This window comes from Cladophialophora yegresii (assembly GCF_000585515.1).
Source record: "Cladophialophora yegresii CBS 114405 chromosome Unknown aczIN-supercont1.3, whole genome shotgun sequence".
NCBI lineage: Eukaryota > Fungi > Ascomycota > Eurotiomycetes > Chaetothyriales > Herpotrichiellaceae > Cladophialophora > Cladophialophora yegresii.
This window is the reverse complement of record NW_006913047.1, coordinates 2,478,466-2,499,115: the sequence shown is the minus strand read 5'-3', so window position 1 is coordinate 2,499,115 and position 20,650 is coordinate 2,478,466. Positions and strand designations below refer to the sequence as shown.

Sequence of the window (20,650 nt, the reverse complement as noted above, 5' to 3'; positions counted from 1 at the left end):
TCCTGCTCTCGCTGCACCCATGGACGACATCGCGGGGTTGGACTGGAACTCGACCCCAGTCAACGGACGGAAACCAGCAACGTTGACCTCGACCTCGACCTCAAACTACGCTGCCTTTAGCACGTTAAAACCCACTCCTCCTGCTTCCGGACGGGCGTCTCCGCTCAATCCAGCTTCCAGCCAAGCCCCCTCGAAACCGTCAACCCCTGCCAACGACAGTTTCGCGAACCTCGTCTCCTTCGGGTCCGCATCGAACAAGAACCTCTCATTACTAGAACAGCAAAAGAGGCAGACAGAAGCAAAACTACATCAGCAAAGGGCTCAGAGTCAGAATTTCGCTGCAGGAGACGAGCAATTCTGGAATAATTTGGGCAGCGGAAGGGGTTCACCCGCCATCAGTAATACGAAAACGCAGACCACGAGCACACGAAATAACGCATTGGATGACGATGATGACGACCTGTTTGCTGCTTTCAATAAACCTTCTCCAGTCAAAAATCAGAGTAATCCTGCTTCGGTGAGTAGGGATGCTACGAATAACGACGATGACGACCCGTTCGGCCTGGCGGAGGCTGGGCCACGACGAGCTGACACTGCGGCTACAACAACTATGGTAGACGACGACGATGTGCTGGGCCTACTGGGGAAACCGGTATCTGCTCAGCAAAGGCATGAATCTCCACCTCTAGTCGCCAGGAATGACCCTACAGATCTCCACCCACAGGACCGGGTTGTGGCCGAACTTGTCGATATGGGGTTCCCTCCAGAGAAGGCCAAACTCGCCCTAGAAGCTACAGAGTCTGGGCTTGACGTTCAGGCTGCTGTAGGCATCCTTCTCAACCAGGCACATGCGGAAGCACGGCAGAAGACACAGTCCAGAAATGCACAGCGGCAAGGAGTAGATGAATGGGCGGAAGGACAACACTCGCGAGCAACAGCACGCCGGGATGATTCCGAGGCCAGACGAAACCGACTGCAGGACGCCACTCGTGCGCAAGACAAGGACATTGAAAAATTGGCAACTGAATTTGGGTCCAATTTCCTCAAAACCGCCAACTCTTTGTGGAAGCAAGGGACAAAACAGATACAGAAAGCAGTGCAGGAGTTCAACTCGGACACCGAGGCTGCCGGCACTCAGCCCAAGTGGATGCGGGAGACTGCAGAAAGACCTGCCCAGAGGGAGCATCAGCCACGCCAACAGGAGGTTGAGACAATTCCTGCTCGCCGGAGAAGAAGCCTGGAAGCTCAGGCTAAATCAGACTTGACGAATGAGGCGATGATGCTGGAAGGGAGTCGACCGACGCCGCCCTCGAAGCCGTCAGTTCCTTCACAACGACCAGATAGAAGCTTCATTCCTGGTGGCGACAGCTCTCGCGACCGTTCTCCCGCCATGCCTTCTCGACTTCGGGAATCACTCCTGCAAACTCAGCCGGCATTTTTGCGGCAGCAGAATCAGTCGCCCGCCGCTGGCTTAAAAGCGAGTCTGAGTAGAGAAGCCGCGGAGGAGCAAGCAGCTCAAGCATATGTCAGCTCCGCTCGAAGACGGAAGCCTCAATCTCAATCTCCTGCTTCGCCCCCACTCGCGTCCACTGCACAGTCAGACCTACTTGAAGGCAGCTTCAAAGATTCCACCCGCGAGCCTTCACGCCAAGCAGCACCATCAATAGCACAGAGACCTCAACCTCCTCGTCCCCGGACTCAACCCACAATGCCGGCCTCAACACCACCCATAAAAGTCCGGCCACCACCTCCGACCCGCCCAGTCCCGTCCGTCTCGGCTATCGCCCTGAGAGCAAGCCACACAGCTCGAGAAAAAGGCAACGATCACTTCAAACGCGGCGACTATGCCTCCGCCCATCAAGCCTATGCCACCTCGCTTTCTCACCTGCCAGATTCTCATCCCCTGACGATAGTCCTCCTCACAAATCGCGCCTTGACAGCCCTCAAGACCGGCGAACCCAAATCCGCGATCATCGACGCAGACAAGGCGATCGGCATCATCGGCCCAAGTAAAGGTGAAAACGAGACTCTCGCCACAGGAGATGATACGACAAAACCCATGCGCGAGTATTACGGTAAAGCCCTCATGCGCAAAGCCGAAGCGCTGGAACAAATGGAAAAGTGGGCAGATGCGGCACTCGTATGGCGTGAGGCTGTGGAAGGTGGCCACGGGGGCGCGACTAGTATCCAGGGACGAATGAGGGCCGAGAAGGCTGCGAATCCGCAGGCGTCAAGACCGAAGCCAGCGCCTTCGGTAGCACGAAAGACGGCGTCCGCGCCGCCGCCAGCGTCTCGGAGGAACGCGGCAGCAGCACCGTCAGTGAAGCCAGCAGCAGCGGTGTCTCGTCTGCGCGCCGCGAACGCCCTGGCTGAACGGCAGGACGATGAGAAGTTTCGCCTATCGGATGCAATTGACGCGCGCATCAACTCCTGGAAGGGAGGCAAGCAGGATAATCTACGGGCGCTACTCGGCAGTCTAGATCAAGTGTTGTGGGAAGGGAGCGGGTGGAAGAAGATCAGTATGGCCGACCTGGTGCTCCCGGGCAAGGTCAAGATTCAGTACATGAAGGGGATCGGGCGGGTGCATCCTGACAAGGTACGTTTCAAGAGGTTGCAGCTCCAATTGATGGTGACAGGAGAGAAGCTTGATTTTGGAGGTGCATGCACACAAGCTGATGATTGAACCGTGACAGATTCCCACGGATGCTACTACCGAGCAGAGAATGATTGCGGGCGCCGTGTTCAGTACGCTGAACGAAGCGTGGGACAAGTTCAAGGCGCAGAACAATCTATAAACGTCGCAAGCATGACCCGACCCGACCTACGCTAAATGCAAGAACCGAGGCATTGTTTTCCTCTGCCCGGGCTGGCGCAGTATCTGGCGTGTCAGACAGCGGTAAAGCTGAAAGCTGATAGAAGTGTCTGATGTGCAAGCGGAACGTTTACACACAAGGGGTTTTGCTGAACCCAGCATGAGATAGTTTACAGTTCTTCGCGCTCCTTACTTCTTCCTCTGCGCCGTCTTGGGTCCCTTGTTCGATTTCTTGCCTTTCGTCTTCTTTGTGCCACGCGCCGCCTTGGCTGCCATGCCTCTCTTCACGCGCAACGCCCGTTTCCTCCACGCCAGCCATCGATCACTGCGATCGTATTCCCTGACCTTCACGCCTTTCCTCTCCGCCGCACGACCAATCGAGGCGTTCGCCTCGCGGAACGTTCCCTGCCTGTTGAACGGCGCGGGTGGTGCGGGCGTGGGCACGACACCGCCCGATCTGAACGCCACTTGACCTAGTGTCCTGCTGCCGCTGCTATTCGCGCTCAAATGCATTTCCAGGAACGACGCATCCACGCTCTTCTGCGCCTCCGCCGGCGGTTTCATCGGCGAAGCATACATGCCCAATCTCCTCCGCGAGGGTGCGTTTCGCGGAGTCGGTAATTGGGATCCAGGCCCCTCCTTGGCCAATGCCACGCCGATGAAGCGTCGTTTCGGATGTTTCAGCGGGTCGCGGTAGTATCGCACGTAGCCGTACTCGAGGGCGAAGAGCGTGTGGTCTTTGCCGATGCCGACGTTTTCGCCGGGGAACCACTTCGTGCCTGTGATCGTCAATTTCAGCGTCCGCCAAAATACGGCGTGTGGGACACAGGGGTGCAACCTACCTCTTTGCTTGAAGATGATGTTGCCCGGGTGGACCCATTCCGAGGAGCCCTTTTTGGCGCCTAGTCTTCTGCCTGCCGAGTCGGAGGGACCGTTTGCGCGGCCCTGCTGGGCGTGCGAGGCGTGGCGGACGAATATCGTCGATGTTCGCGGGTTGAGGTGTGTGTGGGCGTGCTTGGAGCAGAGGGCCAGGGCGTTCAACGACGATGCCAGGGCGGCAAGGGAGGCGTCCGAGGCCGCGAGGGGCCTGTGTATTCGAGGTTGTAGCATGGTATGGGCAAAGGGTCAATAGAAACGACTGGAGCGCCAGCAATGCAATCAACGCATGGACATTTGAGGATGGAGATGAGGATCAAGATGAAGCTGCAGTTCGGAATGTTCTGTCGCGCTAACCTCATTGGGCGATGCATACAGGGAGAAGAGACACAGTATTCTACACGCATTTTCAGTGATTCTCACGTTTCTCCGTCTCGTCTCCATTGCTATATTCGGCGGAGTATAATCCCGGTATATCCAAGATGAAGACAGCGCTCAGCGTGGTTCTGCTGCTCATGGGCCTGGCCTCGGCGCAATTCCAATTTTTCGACCAGTTCTTCCACGGCAGCCACCAGCAGCAGCAGGCTCCTCAGGAAAAGCAGAATGTGGCCAGTGATTCGAGCTGGTATCGTTCAAACTGGGAGGGTGGTAAGTTTTCTCGCCTTGACTGTCCGGATCAAGACCTGGTTGGCCTCCTTGATTATCTCGGCCGCTGCAAGCAGCATCTACTGACTCGACTGTCTCCCGTGTAGCCACATGCGACAAATATCTATGTCCCGACACTCTTGCTTGTGTCCACTTTCCTCATCACTGTCCTTGTCCTCATCCCGACGTGGAGGATAAAGTCGAGTTAGGCGACGGTATAGCTATCTGTGCTAGTAAAGGGGGTTTCAAGGCTGGCGAGGCGGCTCGCAAAGTCGAGTTGGCAAGGAAAGGTCTATTATGACGAATCTCTATGGTCACTGGCGCCGTTGCAGCGGTGTCGGATTCCGTACCTATCGATGCCCTTCAGTTCTCAATTTCTTAGAAATCAAGGCGGAATTCAACTTTCGCTGCAACGGGGCTGTTTTGGAAGCGACTAGCCTGGACATACCAGCAGGGCCTGTCGCCGTCAGTGTCAATCGAGCCATAGTGAATATGAGCCCTAAAATGAGGGCGTATTATTGTTTGCGGCCGTGGACGGGTCTTGGAAGAATGGCGGCCGGTAGCCTTTGACTGTCATCATAGAGTCGAGGGCAGCATGCGTCGACAGGTATGCAGCTCTACTGATAGGCGATTGTTGCACATGGACATTGGTAGGCCGACTGCTCGCTGAACACCGGCGGCAGACGCGAGTGACAACATCTGACTCTCTCGGAGACTGTCGACTTTGGGTTTAGGAAGCGGATTCGATGGTCCAGCAGCTTGATATGCACGACGCGTGACCCTTCTTCTGCAGTTAGCAATGGGCTTGCGAGAAATGCAACAGGCTCTGTCCCTGCCATATGGGGGGAGTGGTCCTTCCAAGGGGATCGATCATCCACGAAACTGGCTTTCCCTGGCCCGACCAAGTGGCTCATCACCTGACTACGACTCCGATCATTGCGCCTGGCTTTTCCAGACCACTGATTACTACAATGAGGACGTGGTATGTGTCTGAACAGGTGGATATCGTTACATTCCGAAGGCTACGATCTGCAGCCTTATGGAATGTTCGATGATGCTTCCATCAGTCTTACTCGCAGGCCACGGCTAACGGTTTCCGCGAATCTCACCTAATGCGGGAAGTACCTCGCATCGTATCGTTTTCATTTAACAATGGCCATGTCACGAATCATTCGCTGTCACGGCGAGCAATGACCAAGGCCCCTTGTGTGCTCTTGTGACGGTCACCCCTCATGAAACCGGTCTGAGAGGGAGCCCGGCAGGGAGCTAAGAACCATGAACAGGGTGTGTGAATGGGCAGGGGCCGAGTTCCGAATGTCCCCGCATAGTCGATCCCAAGCAACATCCGTCGCCTGTGTGATCGCCTCGCAGGCACAGCACATGGGGCCGAAATACCGCCTGGAAATGCGGTACCTGTGCCAGCAGGGGTTTGGTCGGTTAGAGGCGATGTCCCCTGGTTTTCGAGCCGACAAGGCAGCAGTGCATCACATGGCGGTATGCATGCACTGCCCCACGACAAAGTGAGGCTTCGGGAGGCTCAGATGGTGACTCCCACCCTTAATGAAGACCAGTTCTGTCCTACATGCCAGCTAATCCATTCACCTCTGCTGGATGCTTTTGCCCGGCTGCACGCATGGCTCACTTCGTCGGGGCCACGCCATATACAGCTGAATCTTCGCGCCCAAGAAGGCGCAGTCATGGATCCCTTTTCGTTAACGGCAGGCGCACTCCAGATAGCTTCGGCTTGCGCGCAATGTACGGTCACGATCATTAAGATTTGCGGCGACATCAAGTCTGTTGATGCTCGGGTCAGCTCCTTTTGTGATGAAGTCGGTGCGCTTCGGGCGACCTACGACGGCCTCGAGAAGAGCTTGTCTTCGCCTCTCCTGTTGGAGGCTGCACGAGTTGCCAGTCGAACGTCCGATGGGTCTCATCTCTGGAAACAGATCAGGGATGCGCTCGATGACTCCACGAAGACGATGAGAAGGGTCAACGAAATACTCATTCAGATCACAAAAGCATCGGGATTCGCCCGGAAAGTCAAGGCCCACCTGACGGAGAGTTTGCATACTGGCGAGCTCTCACGACTACGACAGCGCATCCAATTCTTCAATGCTGCTCTATCACTACCCATCCAGATGGTCTGTGTGATGCTCCAACTGGAGCAAAGAGGGATGACAGCAGACCACCACAACGCCCTGGATCTCAAACTGGTATCACTTGAACAGAATATTAGGGAACTTGTCCGAAGGCTCAGCTTCCCTTCTCGCTCGCAAACCCTCGGTGGTACCACTATCGCTGCCGCGGACAACATGAAGCTGGACGAGGATGACGGGATGAAGACCTATATTGCTTTCGCCAAGAAGTTTTTGACTACTGCATCCGCTGCCGCCAGCACGAGATCCTCGCTGAGCACCATGTCTCCGGCCGTTGAGCCCGACGTTCTCGACGGACGCAAGCACTCAGTGAACGAGTTGCCATCGCCAGGCGACCACAGAAGCCATGTGGAGGGATGGATCCAGCCTCCTTCCGCAGGCACGATTCCTCAAGGCCCGCAAACCGGCGGACACGGTCGGCCGAGCCTCGGCTACCCTGCAGGGGATATGGAAGACGACAACGAAGTGGAATTCCTGAGGACAAAACAACACCTCAAGTTAGGACAGGACAGCTTCGAACAAAGCGAGCATGCCAAAGCAGAAAGACACTTTCGGCGAGCATTGGTTCTTATGCAGGACCACGACTTTGATGGGAGAATATCGTTTCAGCCAGCAGAGGTAGTCCTCATGCTGGCCGAGTGTTGCCTGAAACAAGATAAACTTGACGAAGCGGTCACCCTGTTGGAGCCTGTTGCTGCCAGGCGCGCTGACATCTTTCCAAGCACCTCAGCAGAAGACGCACATTCCGACAGAAAACACTCCTCCCCTGGTCGAGGTCCCGACAAACTTCAGGCCCTCGCGGCGAGCCATATGTTGGGTCGGGTTTTCGTCCTGAAGGGGGATTTTGACAGCGCGGAAAAACAAGGTCTAAGGGCATTTGTGGAGCGCAGGAAAGAATTGGGCCCGCAGGACGAGAAGACGCTCGAGTCGGTGCGCCTCGTCATTGAGATATACAAGACACGTGGGGAGGAGGGAGACGAGGAGGAGGCCGAAGGCTACGAAGTATTTTTGTCGACGCCGGAGAAGCAGACGCCTACGACATCGACGGACAAGCTACTGCCGACACCAAAGGATATACCACGCTCAGTACCTACGCTCATAGCTCCAGGATCTTCTCAACAAGAATACCTACAAAACGGGCCGCGGTCGAATTTTGTGCGCCGCTTCAAGCATCTCGGCCGCTCGTCTCACTCTGGCCCAGCACAATCACCTCCCTCACCCAATCTGCAGAGACTGTCCATCTCAAGATCGCCCATTCTGAACGATCCTCAAGACCCAGATGTCACTGCCCTGCTCGGTGCCCGAGGTATCAGCTCTCCCTCCGAAGCATCGACGCACGACAGAGCCGTTTCAATGAGCGGCGATGATGAATCGATTGCAACGCCGTCCACGGGACGACTGTCCCGCTCGTCATCGAGCCGAACCCTCGAACCGACCTTCCAAGCTATAGCCGACCTCTGCAACGAAAGGAAGCTCGATCGAGCTGTGAAAGTCGCGATCCAGTTCCTGGAAACATACCCCTCGAGCTACATGGTCATCCGAAAGTCAGAGCTCAAGGAGAACATCAAGCATGGACACGGCCACGGACTGGCACGAACGGGCCGAGGCTATTCACCGCTTCATTTCTTCTGCGAGCTCCGAGAGGAGCACGCCGAGGAAGTCAACCTGCTCATCAAGCAGGGCGTGGACGTCAACGCGGTCGCCTTCCAAGCCGGGTATACCCAGTCGAACCCCAAGGATCCGTTCACAGCCTTGCAGCAGGCCGTCGAGCGGGGGTTTTCCACCATCACGAGTCTCCTGTTAGCGGTTGAGGGCATCAAGACCGACACAAAGGACCCGGAGGGATACACGCCGATCATGGTCGCGTGCCGAAAGGGCCACCACGCCATCGTCAAGCAGCTGTTGGTGTTTCCTCGGCCCACGGCGTTTCCGCAAACCTGGCACGGCAATACCCTCCTTCATGATGCTTCGCGGAGGTGTGATCCCACCTTGGTCGAGATGCTCTTGGAACATTACACGGACATTGACGGGCGTGATCGATTCGGCAAGACCGCGCTGATGCACGCCGTTGTCAAGTCCGACGTAGCTGATCCTGTCGAGAAGAGGAGACGCATCAAGGGCCGGTGCAAGACGGTGCAAATCTTGCTCGAAGCGGGCGCGGACCCGACGCTCAAAGATCACAGGGCAAACACGACTGTGCGAGATTATGCCGTCGAGGAAGACGATGCTGAGTTGTTGATGTTGTTGGATCAGACTCCTAGGAGGGGAATCAGCGAGTTGCTGGCTTGACATGTGCTAGGTTCTTTGACGGATCAGTATGCGGCGATGTTCTTCGGATATGCAGATATTGGAACAGGAGTCAATGATACCCCACGGGAGGAAGATCAGGTAAGGGGGGTTAGTCGATGATTCGACACCAGATATCCCTTTTGGTAAATGATTATCAAACTATTCTTGAGGCAAGAACAGGGTTATGCCTGCCGTCTTCATAAGCGAATTGAGGCACACAATCGACTGCAGTCACTTGCTCCTCCGATTTCGTCTTTCACCGACCAAATAGTCACCAATATACTAACCCGCCTAGATCCTTGATATGTCCTACTCGTCCAGATCTCAGCCTTGAGGGGCCTCCAATCGCCGTCCGCGCGATCCAGCGCCCGTCGGCGAACCCAACATGGCCCTCGCTGCGCCCTCTCTCGACACAGTCGCATGGGCAAGCAATCTAATCTCACGAACTCGATGGTCTCCCACGACCACGACCGAACAAGCGGACTCCGGCCCAGTCCACTCCCACTCCCCCACCTCGTTGGCCGACTGACCGATCGTGAACGTACCTAAAGCTGATGAATGGCAGATGGGTAATTAAGTGATGGGATGAGCCCCTTCTTCCAGACATGGCAAATGCAGAACACGGGGGGTTTGCAGGGTAGAGGCGGATCAGTCATGGTGGTAGTATCGTATGAACAGCAGAGAGCAGATGAAGCTGGGGTACTTGGGTGTAGGAGAGGTGTATAAACGGGATTTCCCACGTTAGTCGTTGAAGCGATTTGTGCTTGTGGAGCATGCACTGTCTGATCGTGCTGGCGAAATAATACCTAGGTACTTATCTATGATAGTGGCGAGCGAGAGAATGTACAAAACCTGAAGCTGTGGTATGCCAACAGCGAATGTCATGGGATAGGAATGCGTGACCGAAGACCTCTTTTGGAAAACATACGGATGTCCGACATGTTATATAGTACGCGAAGAACGTATCAAGGACATGCAAACATCCGCCACAATTCACGGCTGACGCAAACGAACAATTGTCACTTGCTCACTGTCGGCTCGCGTGCTGCCCACCACATTCCATCCCTGAGTGTCCCTGGAGGTTGATACATCATCTCGAACTGGAAATCCTTTGTACCTTTCCATATAGCTGACTTGCTGGAGTATGCGTTTCTGTGATCATCTTTTTGATTACACCTCATGCTCGTACCCTCCCATCGCTGGCTGACGAATCCCCACTCTCCTGGTTCCAGGCATGTATCAAGCCTTGACCACATCTGTACCGAGAGGACCATCGGTCTGTGACTGATACTCTTCGTACCGGATTTGCGGAGTGGTGAAGCTCGCGATGCTCACAGGTCGCTGGACCTCGTCCCAGTCCCCGTTCGCAATGTGTTCTGGGTTCCCCAAAAGACCCTGCTTTGGGTCCGGGCCCGCTTCGTCACCACCATCTCCATGGTAGTCGGTTCCTTTCGGTTTCTCTGGCTGGATAAGAGGAGCTTCGATGGCAGAAGGGTCCTCGGGCGGGGCCTGTTCGGCAAGGCCAATGCCGGCGTTCCTTCGTCTTTCGCGGGCCCGGCGGATGCGACCGTACAAGAAGATTGCAAAAGCAAGGGCTGTGAGCCCAAGGCCGATGCTTGCAGCAATTATCCTGTACCGCAAAACCATCTTCTTCTGCTCTATGGTCAGACTCGAACTGTTGGTGACAACAAGGGTCGAGTTGGCTGGTGCCATTGTGGAAAAGCCTCTTCTTTTACGAAGTCGCGGTTTCAGTGATGAAGGAGACAGAAAGATCACCGCTTTGACCTGTGCAGAAAAAGAACCCTTCTGATGTGTCAGAGTTCTCGACTTAGAGTTTCCGGATATCTGTCCAACACAGCAAGCGTCGTCTACACTTGGACAGGGGTGGCACTTCGATGCAGAAGCAAGTGAGAAGGTGAAGAAAGGTGTCGATCAGAAAACCAAGCAACAGTTATAGGTAAGTAAATAGGATATGCGAAGGCGGGCCGTCTTCCACGAGAAGAGCGGTACCCAATCGAAGGAGAGTCTCAGCTCTCATCCTGTTGGCATTATGCGTAGTCCCACGACCATACCTGGACCTCACCACTCTCTCCTGCAAAAGTGCAGCATGGCGTAGGGCTGAAGCGCCCAGCAACATGTCGGACCTCGTACAAGACGCAGGTCAACTCGCAGCTGAGGAGGTGGAAGGAGCGTGTCACGATCACCCATCCTCCTGTGACCCAGGAAGTCCTCCTGCCCAAGGCCGCGTAGCGTGCATGTACTCCATTCTTTGGTCGACCAAGGCCGCGGGAACGAGACAAGCTGAACTAATACGAGCTTGGTCAGTCTTGAATTCTTGGCAGCTGCGCGATCGACGCATCGTCAGGACCCAACGGAGAACTGATATAGGAGCGGAAGAGTCACGCAAAGCCTGGGCGCGCTATTCTGATATGTTATATCGTACAGGAATTGCTCTGGCCCATCTGTGTGCAATATTTAGTAGCACCTCGCAATGTGCCGTCCCAAGGTGAATGCTTACTAAGGTGCAGTCATGGGATTGATAAATCGCGGACGGGTTTCAAGGACGTGAAGGGGCGGGACAAGCAGTACGGAGTACAATGTCGCATGCTGTGAGAGTCAGTGTGATGAGGAGGAACTGGTACGCGAGCTGGCACATTCAAGACCTCGACAAGAACGCGTTTAAGAGCCATGTTTATGTACTGTGTAGGCAGGCGGGACCAAGGACTGAAAAGACATTCGCTGAGCTGCCAGGCTAACCATATTAAGTGTTAGGCCACGTGCATGACTTCGGCTATGAGATGAGGATGCGCCGCCACAGGAGACTCTACGCAGCCACAGTGGCCTTCGTCACGTTCCTGCATGAAACAAGGCCGCCTAGATTTGATTGGGCTAGCTGTGGCTGTTTGGAAGCCCTGGCTGTGTCACCAGTGTCACATGTTTGTGACGTCTGCATGTCAATAAGAGGCTCAGCTTTCTTCTGCCTACTGTGGTATTGTACATGTGAAGAAGTTTCCAGTACACCACGTCCAGCGCATTGAAGCCATATTGCGGCCGGTCTCCCAACACACAGTCTCAGCGAACACCAAAGTCGAAGGCAATCGCAACAGAATCGCGTTCAAGATGTCCGACACCATTCCAGCTCTGCTTATCGTTCTCATCACCATTCTCAGTAAGTGTGGTGCTTTTTGATCCCTTATCGCCCCTCTTCATCCAGGAAGCCTGGCGATTGTCGAGTCGGCCAGCTAACATTCTGCTCTCGTAGTACCTCCCATTGGCGTCTTCATGGTTGCCGGCTGCGGTGCCGATTTCTTCATCAACGTCTGCCTGACCCTGCTCGGCTATATCCCCGGCCACATCCACGCGTTCTACGTCGAATACATCTACTTCGACAGGAGGGAGAGAGCAAGGCACGGGCAGTTGACCGGCCACCAAGCACCAGGCGTGTACAGCGACAGAGTCCAGTCAGGTGGCGCACCGGGTTATGGGACGATTTAGGGGATGCGAACCAAAGCCACGTATGCACCAGATACTGCTGGAGTGCCCCAGCCCAAAGCGAGATCAAAGAGTACTCCAGCCGACCCCTCTGTCCATACGGAACCGGCTTGAGAAAATATGCCAGCCTAAAGAAGTTAGTTAACGGCTGTCGACGATACCGAGGGCAGGACTTGGTTTGAGACCCAATGATGACGAAGTTGGAGTGAGCGGCAGCAGCTTGTGGCCGTCGATGGGTGTGCGGAAATCCAGAGTCGTATGGGTTTGCTCGGCGTCTCGATGTTCGAACTAGAAGATGTGTGCTGGATAGCCCACGGCACCGCATTGAATCGACGATACACGAATTGAACTCTCCCTGGGCCGATTTCTATGTCCCCCTACTTCCAAGCACAGTAAAGAGAAAGAAGTCGTACACTAACGCTCTGTATGTACTATCATCTTCAATGACCAACAATGCCCACGAATCGCCAGTCTGCAGGGTGAGCACATCGATGGAAGTAGATCCCCGAGGCCACGGAAGGGGTGTTTTAGGTGTTAGGTCCTGGGGGTCCTACCTAAGGCCTGAGGAGCCCGTCAAGGACCCCCGGGTGCGCAGCTTAAAAACGGCCCTCACTCCATTTGCCGTAGGTCAGTAGGACTTTTGACGGTGCCTGGTTGCTATAATTTATTTCCAGTCCGCTTCCATAGTCTATTAATGGTCTCGGTGGCGCAAGATCTCGCTCACCGTGTCAGCCACAGATGCATACCAGTAATCACTCCGAAGATCACGATTGGATCTATCAGCGACATTCCACGGTATTTTAGCGAGTCAGTCCGACGACATGCCCATTGCCCATCTTCTTCCGCCCACTGATTTGCTTGTACTGAGTACGGCCTTTCGATCAGCTTGGCGGTCTCGATCCTCTCTTGGCCCTCTCTCATCGGACCCCTAACTCTTGCAACACGGGTGGGGGCCTATTATGGACTGCCTCGCCAGTCCCTGCGTCAAAATCTTGCCATGTTGCACCACATGGACTGTTTCAGTTCGCTAACACGGCAGAACACAGTAAAGGCATCCCCGTTTGACTCCAGTCTTCCGAAGATCGTTCCGTTGCGTTCGGGTACTCCGCCGATCACCACGCGACTCCTTGTTTTGAACTTTAGCTCCTTACAACGCTCAAAAACGCTATCCTTGCCCAGTCCTTGCCGTCGTTGATCAGACGCCAAAAGTTGGACGCTTGCGTTGCCTGATCGGCTGGTAAATGGTCGACTTCATCGAGCTGTCCAGTCCGTATGGATCCGGCAGCAGGCCACATATCAGAGGATTCGGCTCACTTCATCGAAAGGCTGCTTCTGCACAATATAATCCTATCCTAGATCCCCAAGAAGAGTATAACAGCGGAACATCTCAATCTCAGAATGAGCCACAACTGCAGCCACCGACAACGCTCGGCTCGAGAAGACTGGGCAAATTCGGGACGGACTTGCTCATTGAGGTTTGCCTCTGTACGTTCACTTTAACGGTGGCAGCGCCATTCCTGTGGTTGGCTGTAACGATGGTAAAGTACGACGGTCGGAAGGTCACCGAGTCGGATACGAATTTTATTAAACAGGCAACGAGCACGGTAGGCGCTAGGTACTTGGAGACGCGATACGTGCTATACTGACGCATACAGGCATCGACCCTCTTCACCATCCTCTTTGCAGCGGTGCTGGGCTCGACACTCAAACGCTTTGCGACGTGGCGATTAGAGAACGGCATAAAGCTCGGTCTTCTCGAGCAAATCATGCAGAGTCGCACTTTCTTTACTGCTCTGACCACTCAGTTGTCATTCCGGGCATTCAATCTCATGGCCTTGGTCTTACTAACAAGCTGGGTCTTTTCTCCCCTGGGCTCCCAGGCATCGCTGCGATTGGTGTCGGTAGGCAGAGATTTTACCGCAGATTCTCACTTGGTCAGCTACGTCAACACCGTTACCAATCAAGTCTTTGCTTCCGTTTCTGGCGTTGATTCATTGCTGACGGCCCTAAAACCGAGTTATATAAGCTCAGTCTTGGGTCCTACCACGATGAAGAATGGGACGATGGACCTGTTTGGCAACGTTAAGATCCCATGGCTGGTGGAACGTCCGGAGAACGATGCCAATGGCTGGGTGGCCCTTTCGCAGTCGAATTTAACCGAGAGCTCGTTTTCCTCGCTCGTTGGAGTGCCTATTGCTTTGCTCGCCAACCGAAACTCCAGCTTCGTGATAGAGACGACGTACATGAATCTAGACTGCAACAAGCCAAGAAATGAGACGGAGATCAACATCAACGTCAACTTAACGACTATAGTCAACGGCACCTTCTCTGGACCCAACACCACCGTCGATGCGGCCGCCTTCGCCATCTATCCATCTTGGCAGGTAGCCATGAACCAGTTCGTGTCGGATGATTACTTCTACGGCTACCCTGAGCAGCTGGTCAATGTCTCGGATGCCAGTATTCCGCAAGGCACCTTTCTCTTTCAGACTCGGGGTCCCTGGGTGGCTCGGTGCGCCATTCACCAGATCTATGTCGAATCAAATGTGTCTTGTCAGCCAGTGACTGATTCTCATCAGCCTTTCTGCTCAGTGCAGGCACAAAGGAGGTCGCCTAAAAAACATGCGCCGTCAACAGTTACGACGCTCAGTTTTCCTTCCACGTTCACCTACCTCACCAAGGAATGGATCCTGGCAACTGATCCCTTGCTAAGCTCGGGCTACTCCTCGCTGAGCGAGTATTACCTCCAGAATACGACTTCTGCCTTCATTTTAAGTGGTAACGGCCGCGAATACGCCGACTATTCCAATGTGACTGCACAACAATTCTCACAGAGGCTCGGCCAGTTACTCAATACTTGGGTTCTGGCAAGTCAAACGTGTGCCGACACCATGGAATATCCTCTGGACCATCAGAACACCACAGCGTTCTATACCGACGGGTTTGACATTTATGTCGTCTCCTGGGGCTGGGTTGGCGCGTACTGCGCGGCGATAGGGGTCATGGTGCTGGCGGCGTGCTGCACCATCTGGTGCGCTTTCCGCACCACGATTCCCGATGTTCTATCATACTGCTCTTCCCTCACAAGGGATTCCAAATTCTTCGAATTCGCGAAGGGTGGCAGTACGCTGGATGGCGTCGTACGCGCCAGGATGCTGCAAAATGTGGAGGTGAAGCTAGGCGAAGTGGTTGACCAGCGAGCAACCACGAATGACCAATTTCGTAATGGCTTTGTGAATGATGTGAATCCCGGAGCGAATGAGCGGGTTTCGTATCTTGCTCTTGCACCACGGGAGTACGTGCGAAGTCCGAGTCGAGGGATGTTATATGCATGATCCTCCGAAGTCGAATATAATGCCTATTCTAATCTCCCTGCGAAACCCGGCGTCATCGAAAGTGGCAAGAACAGTCTCGCTGATAACTGAGGTGCAGTGTACGAGGTATTCTGGGGAATCGGGAGTACACAGTAGTGCCTATGGTACGCGAACGAGGCTGCGTCGAAGCCTTGTGGTTGCTTGGCGTGGCGTGGCGCGTTCGCGTCACCGCGTTTTAATACCTTCCCTGTCGTTAGTCCAACGCTTTCAGTGAAACGGTCAACGACACTGTGTCGCTCGCAGTCAGGCAGTAGTAGCCATTGTCTCAATGCTTTGAGTCCTTCTGTACGATCATTTGCATTTCTATACTATCATTCCCGCTCTCCAGTTCAATATGGCCACCAGTCTCGCTCCTGCCCCGCAAGCAGCATCCTCTCTTCCAACTGCGCAACTAACCCCCTCCAAGAAACGCAACCACGAAGGAGAGCTGGTCAACCACGGTTCTTCCTCTTCTACAGCCCAGCCTGAGAGTAGTCCTCTCACTCCCTTCCCGTCACCCACCACTCCGCAAGGCTTAAGTGACCAGCCGTCGCCGTTGACTGATTTAGGCGCTACGCCTACCGCTAGCCCAGTCAAGGAGGCCGACATGGCACCTGCACCTGGCAGGAAGCCAAAGCAAAGCTTTGCAGAGAAGCAGGCCGAGAAGGCCATCAAACAAGCAGAAAAGGAGGAAAAGGAGAGGTTAAAGGCAGAAGCCAAAGCGAAGAAAGCAGACGAAAAGGCGAAGAAAGATGAAGAGCGAAAACGCAAAGAAGAAGAGAAAGAAGCTCTACGAAAGGTGAAAGAAGAAAAGAAGCGTGAGAAGGATACAGAGAAACAGGCCAAAGAGGCAGAGAGGCAGAAAAAGGAGGCCGAAGCTCTCAAAAAAGAGAGGGTAGAATGATCTCCTATTCTCCATGTCCCTCCCAATGCTAACATGTATGCAGGCCCAAATGCGGCTGGGTGCCTTCTTTGGAAAACCCCAAGCTACGTCCCTTGCATCAGCGGTTAGTGACTGTGAGGATATTTCTCGCGGCACCACTCCATCCCGAAGAAGCTCGATCGCCTCCGTCGATATGGAACTCGCAATGGTGGATACCAAGATATCGCCCACCAAACATGCCAAATCTGATGCGCGCCCTTTCATCATGCCATTTTTCATCAAAGAGCACATGCAACTTGCGCCCTCTAATCGATTCCTGTCGAACAGATCATCTCTGCCGGACAAACTTCCACTTAACCAGGATGGTGTTCCGGAGAAGATTGACGTCCGTTTTCATAAGCGTCGGCGGACACGTCAAGTCAGACCCGTCAAGAAGATTCTGAGCGAGATGAATGGATCGGAGAATGCACCTATTGACATGACGAACCCAGCAAGCTCCCTTGGGAACGTTCCATACAAGTATCTGTTTTACCGTGAGGATGTTCGGCCTGCTTACCAAGGTACCTATACTCGGTGCGTGTCACCACGCACGGCACGGAAACTCGCTCTCAAGCCATCATTTCGGGGACTCCCAGACACGAACTACGATTACGATAGCGAAGCCGAGTGGCAGGAACCGGAAGAAGGTGATGAAGAGATCTTGGACGATGATGAGAAGTCCGAGGACGGGGATGGCGACGAGGAGATGGAGGACTTTCTCGACGATGAAGGGGATGTGGCAAAGCGACAGATGGTCGTTGGGAACATGGAACCGAAGTGCAGTGGTCTGTGCTGGGAAGACGGAACAGTGCGCGGGCAGAACAACGGATTCAACCTGTCGCTTTATCGCATGGACGTCCTGCACGAATCGACTATATTTCCCATCAACCCGTACTCGACGGCGCACTGGACAGATATCGGGAAGAAGAGCCCGGTGAAGCGAGAGGAGAAATCACAACAATGTGCTGCGATGCAGCCACCTCGTCTGCCTCTTATGGCCGTTGATCCGAATAGTGGGAACACGGTATCTCTATCACCATTCCCCAACTATGCACCACTTGTTGGTCAATCAGAGAACAACATTCTCGCTGTCAAAGCCATGGCGAACGCAGCTGGAAAACCGGTGAAGCTGGTGCCACCAGAGCTCATGCCGGCATTCAGAGCAGCGGTATCGGGGAGCACTTTGACGAAAGTGGGATTGCTCGAGGTCCTGAAGACACAATTTCCAAAATGCACCAAAGATGCAATCAAGCATACCGTCGAGGGAATCGCAGAGAGAAGGAGTGCACAGGAGGGTGAGAAGAGGTGGGTTCTGCTTGACAGCTAAGGCAAAAACCAGACTTTCGCAATCGGTGCTCCAAGCCATTAAGGAACAAAACAAACGAAATTATGGTGTCCGTACAGCTGTATTGATACCTAGTATTGGCATGCCCACCAAGCCGGTGCGGAAGCGTCCTCCAATGCCTACGGGCTCTCTGTGGCCTGCGTGAGCTCGTCTCGGACGGCGGCTAAGCAGAACTCAGGCGAGTTACATGGAGATACAGTTGTACCATAGTAGGCATTAGCAAATTGCACAAGTCGACCTACTATGCTATGAAGCAGTGCACCAAGCGAGCGTTGATTTGTGACACCATTACGTGCCCTTCTGCTACAGGAACTACAGCCAGGCCGTGGTAAGAACATGGCGTAAGCTGTTTTTGGGCCGCATATCGCGACGTCGTAGTCCTGGTTGGTCCCACTTCGAGGGGTTGGACAATTATTCACACGCGGTGATCGACTGATCGCCCGGAAAAAGTTACCGCTTGTCTACAGTACATCACAACTGCCTCGGAAATTGACATTGGCCACATCACCAGCTCAAACGGCAGGTGACGAGTGTGCTATCTCTTGCTGCTATAAACATTGCTCGGATTGACCTGAGGGGCGCTCGAGAGAGGTCGACATGGCGTTTCCCGATTCCGCTGCTTCAAAAAGGGGCCTGCTCATAGTTATTGAAGGCCTTGATCGCTCAGGGAAATCCAGTCAGTGCCAACGGCTGTTCGACTTCTTCAGACTGCAAGGTCAGCGGATTCGTTATGCCAAGTTCCCAGGTATGTTTGCAGGCTTGCTGGTGACCCGCAATTGCTAACTTTGACAGATCGGACGACGCCCACAGGGAAGATGATCGACAGCTATTTGACTGGCCAAGCTCAGCAAGACGACCACTCCATTCATTTACTCTTCAGTGCCAACAGATGGGAGGCTATCAATTCCATTAGATCAGACCTAATCCGTGGGATGAACGTCATCGTCGACCGGTACTCCTTCTCCGGAGCTGTCTATTCAGCCGCCAAAGACAACCCGGATCTTCCGCTGCCTTGGGCTTGGAATCCAGAAATCGGACTCCTCAAGCCTGACTTACTCTTTTTCCTAGACATCTCGTCTACAGATGCAGCCAAACGGGATGGTTATGGAGCCGAGAGATACGAGATGGAAGGAATGCAGACCCGCGTCCGAACTCTATTCAAGGACTTGTTTGCTAGACTAGATATCACAGTCTATCAAGTCGATGCTGGAAGGACAATTGACCAGGTTGCTGTCGACATCCAAGCGGTTGTCCATACGGCGATGCAGAATCCTCAGTTGGGTTCGAGCGACCTTGAGAAGCTCGGACCTTTACTTGACACCGTGTCTCCGTAAGGGAACGGAAGAGGATTGAACGACGCTGGGAATTGCAGGTTTGTCATCTCTCTTCTTCGCTATCTTCTATGACCATCTCTAGCAATGGTTTTGTGCGCTCTCCCGCGGCAGTGCTAGATCTTGTCTTGTCTCCAACTCCGCGGTCCGAAGTCCCACTAACGAAGGAATCTGCAGATGCAACGGATAATCTATCATCTTCACCAGAACTGAATTGAAATCCTTCGTCGACCACATGTTCTGCGGTCAGTGCTTCTTCCTCTCCTTCCGAATCGCTAGCCTCGCTACATGTCTCCATGATTTCCGCCGCGACTGCTGCTGTGGACTTCTTCCCCTTTCTGCCTAAGAGTTTCTTGACCTCTTTCAACCCTCTGTTTCGTAAGGTGACTTGTTGCATCACCTCCACCCAAGGGGTTTCTCTTGCACATGAAGGGCAAACTGCTGTGTCTGGGACGACGGCTGAGGCTGACTGCTCCCTGTGCAGTGATGCATCGGCCAAGCATGTGACATGAGCAATGCTCTGACAATGCTCCACGTGGCAGATAGCGAAAAGGCTCCTGTGAAGGTCGATATTCGCGGCGCACAGAGAGCATTTCTGATCGTCGCCGTCGTCGAGTATAAATTGGCTCTTCTCCAAAACACTCCTCAGTCGGGCATATGTCGGATCGACGCCCTCGGGTCCGCCCGTTCCGATCAGCTCCGCCTTCCTCTTCCTTCTCTGGCTCGCCTGGGGCTGAGCAGAAGAGAAGTCGTCTTCTTCCTGCTCCACAGGCTGTGCTGGATCCAAGATGACCTTTACGCCAGGCCGAATATGCGTGTCTACACGGCCACACCAGGTCGTCCAGCACCGGTACATATCCTCGCTGAAGAAGCGAACCTCAAGTGGCCATTTGGAGAAATAGGGCACACGCAACAAAAGATGGAGATTGGACAACCTATCGATCAACGAACTCCTTGGTCTACCCGGTCTGTGGGTTACCTTGCCCGACTTCGAGGTCTTTGTGCGCGTTGTCGCAAATGAAATGCGTTGCTCGCCAGAGATGTGCCGGGTCAGGTGAGCATTGGTCCAGGCCCATTCGAATTGCAAGGCGGCAATGTTCGACGGGAAGCCAGCAACGATGCAACCCATCTCCCAGGGTCGCAGACTTGCACGGGATGTACGAACAGCACCGCCCTTGACTTTGCCATTGTGCTGGCCCAGGCGGCGCGCCGGATCCGGTGTCGATCCGATATAGGTGCTCGCGTGGCGAACTGTGGAACGAAGGAGGTAACAGCAGTAGAAAGCAGGAATAGGTTTGATTTCCATCTCGTGCTGTGGACGAGACTTGGCTGTTGGATCACTGAGACGATATGCCTCTATTGCATTGCCCTGATTGTGTTTGATTTGAGACTGACGCGCGTTGTAAGGCGACGTTACCTGCCGGTTGGT

At 54.1% G+C, this 20,650-nt stretch overlaps 10 protein-coding genes across 10 annotated transcripts; 7 read left to right on the top strand and 3 right to left on the bottom strand.

Annotated features, from left to right (window-relative positions):
- Positions 1-19: 19 nt before the first annotated feature.
- Positions 20-2,795, top strand: A1O7_04638 (uncharacterized protein; the record flags this gene model as incomplete). The annotated part of the gene is made up of 2 exons (XM_007758648.1): positions 20-2,596; positions 2,694-2,795. 2 exons carry the CDS (start codon positions 20-22, stop codon positions 2,793-2,795), a joined length of 2,679 nt encoding a protein of 892 aa, XP_007756838.1.
- Positions 2,796-3,001: 206 nt separating this feature from the next.
- A1O7_04637 (uncharacterized protein) lies at positions 3,002-3,922 on the bottom strand (the record flags this gene model as incomplete). The annotated part of the gene is made up of 2 exons (XM_007758647.1): positions 3,002-3,591; positions 3,655-3,922. 2 exons carry the CDS (start codon positions 3,920-3,922, stop codon positions 3,002-3,004), a joined length of 858 nt encoding a protein of 285 aa, XP_007756837.1.
- A 248-nt stretch (positions 3,923-4,170) lies between these two features.
- A1O7_04636 (uncharacterized protein) lies at positions 4,171-4,634 on the top strand (the record flags this gene model as incomplete). The annotated part of the gene is made up of 2 exons (XM_007758646.1): positions 4,171-4,336; positions 4,441-4,634. 2 exons carry the CDS (start codon positions 4,171-4,173, stop codon positions 4,632-4,634), a joined length of 360 nt encoding a protein of 119 aa, XP_007756836.1.
- Positions 4,635-6,030: 1,396 nt separating this feature from the next.
- A1O7_04635 (uncharacterized protein) lies at positions 6,031-8,778 on the top strand (the record flags this gene model as incomplete). Its single annotated transcript, XM_007758645.1, has 1 exon — positions 6,031-8,778. One exon carries the CDS (start codon positions 6,031-6,033, stop codon positions 8,776-8,778), a length of 2,748 nt encoding a protein of 915 aa, XP_007756835.1.
- Positions 8,779-10,017: 1,239 nt separating this feature from the next.
- A1O7_04634 (uncharacterized protein) lies at positions 10,018-10,491 on the bottom strand (the record flags this gene model as incomplete). The annotated part of the gene is made up of 1 exon (XM_007758644.1): positions 10,018-10,491. One exon carries the CDS (start codon positions 10,489-10,491, stop codon positions 10,018-10,020), a length of 474 nt encoding a protein of 157 aa, XP_007756834.1.
- Positions 10,492-11,898: 1,407 nt separating this feature from the next.
- Positions 11,899-12,273, top strand: A1O7_04633 (uncharacterized protein; the record flags this gene model as incomplete). The annotated part of the gene is made up of 2 exons (XM_007758643.1): positions 11,899-11,947; positions 12,041-12,273. The coding sequence occupies 2 exons, from the start codon at positions 11,899-11,901 to the stop codon at positions 12,271-12,273; spliced, it is 282 nt and encodes a 93-aa protein (XP_007756833.1).
- A 1,532-nt stretch (positions 12,274-13,805) lies between these two features.
- A1O7_04632 (uncharacterized protein) lies at positions 13,806-15,605 on the top strand (the record flags this gene model as incomplete). The annotated part of the gene is made up of 2 exons (XM_007758642.1): positions 13,806-13,874; positions 13,926-15,605. 2 exons carry the CDS (start codon positions 13,806-13,808, stop codon positions 15,603-15,605), a joined length of 1,749 nt encoding a protein of 582 aa, XP_007756832.1.
- A 373-nt stretch (positions 15,606-15,978) lies between these two features.
- Positions 15,979-17,872, top strand: A1O7_04631 (uncharacterized protein; the record flags this gene model as incomplete). The annotated part of the gene is made up of 2 exons (XM_007758641.1): positions 15,979-16,518; positions 16,571-17,872. 2 exons carry the CDS (start codon positions 15,979-15,981, stop codon positions 17,870-17,872), a joined length of 1,842 nt encoding a protein of 613 aa, XP_007756831.1.
- Positions 17,873-18,487: 615 nt separating this feature from the next.
- On the top strand, positions 18,488-19,224 carry A1O7_04630 (thymidylate kinase; the record flags this gene model as incomplete). Its single annotated transcript, XM_007758640.1, has 2 exons — positions 18,488-18,635; positions 18,683-19,224. 2 exons carry the CDS (start codon positions 18,488-18,490, stop codon positions 19,222-19,224), a joined length of 690 nt encoding a protein of 229 aa, XP_007756830.1.
- A 43-nt stretch (positions 19,225-19,267) lies between these two features.
- On the bottom strand, positions 19,268-20,527 carry A1O7_04629 (uncharacterized protein; the record flags this gene model as incomplete). The annotated part of the gene is made up of 1 exon (XM_007758639.1): positions 19,268-20,527. One exon carries the CDS (start codon positions 20,525-20,527, stop codon positions 19,268-19,270), a length of 1,260 nt encoding a protein of 419 aa, XP_007756829.1.
- Positions 20,528-20,650: the final 123 nt, after the last annotated feature.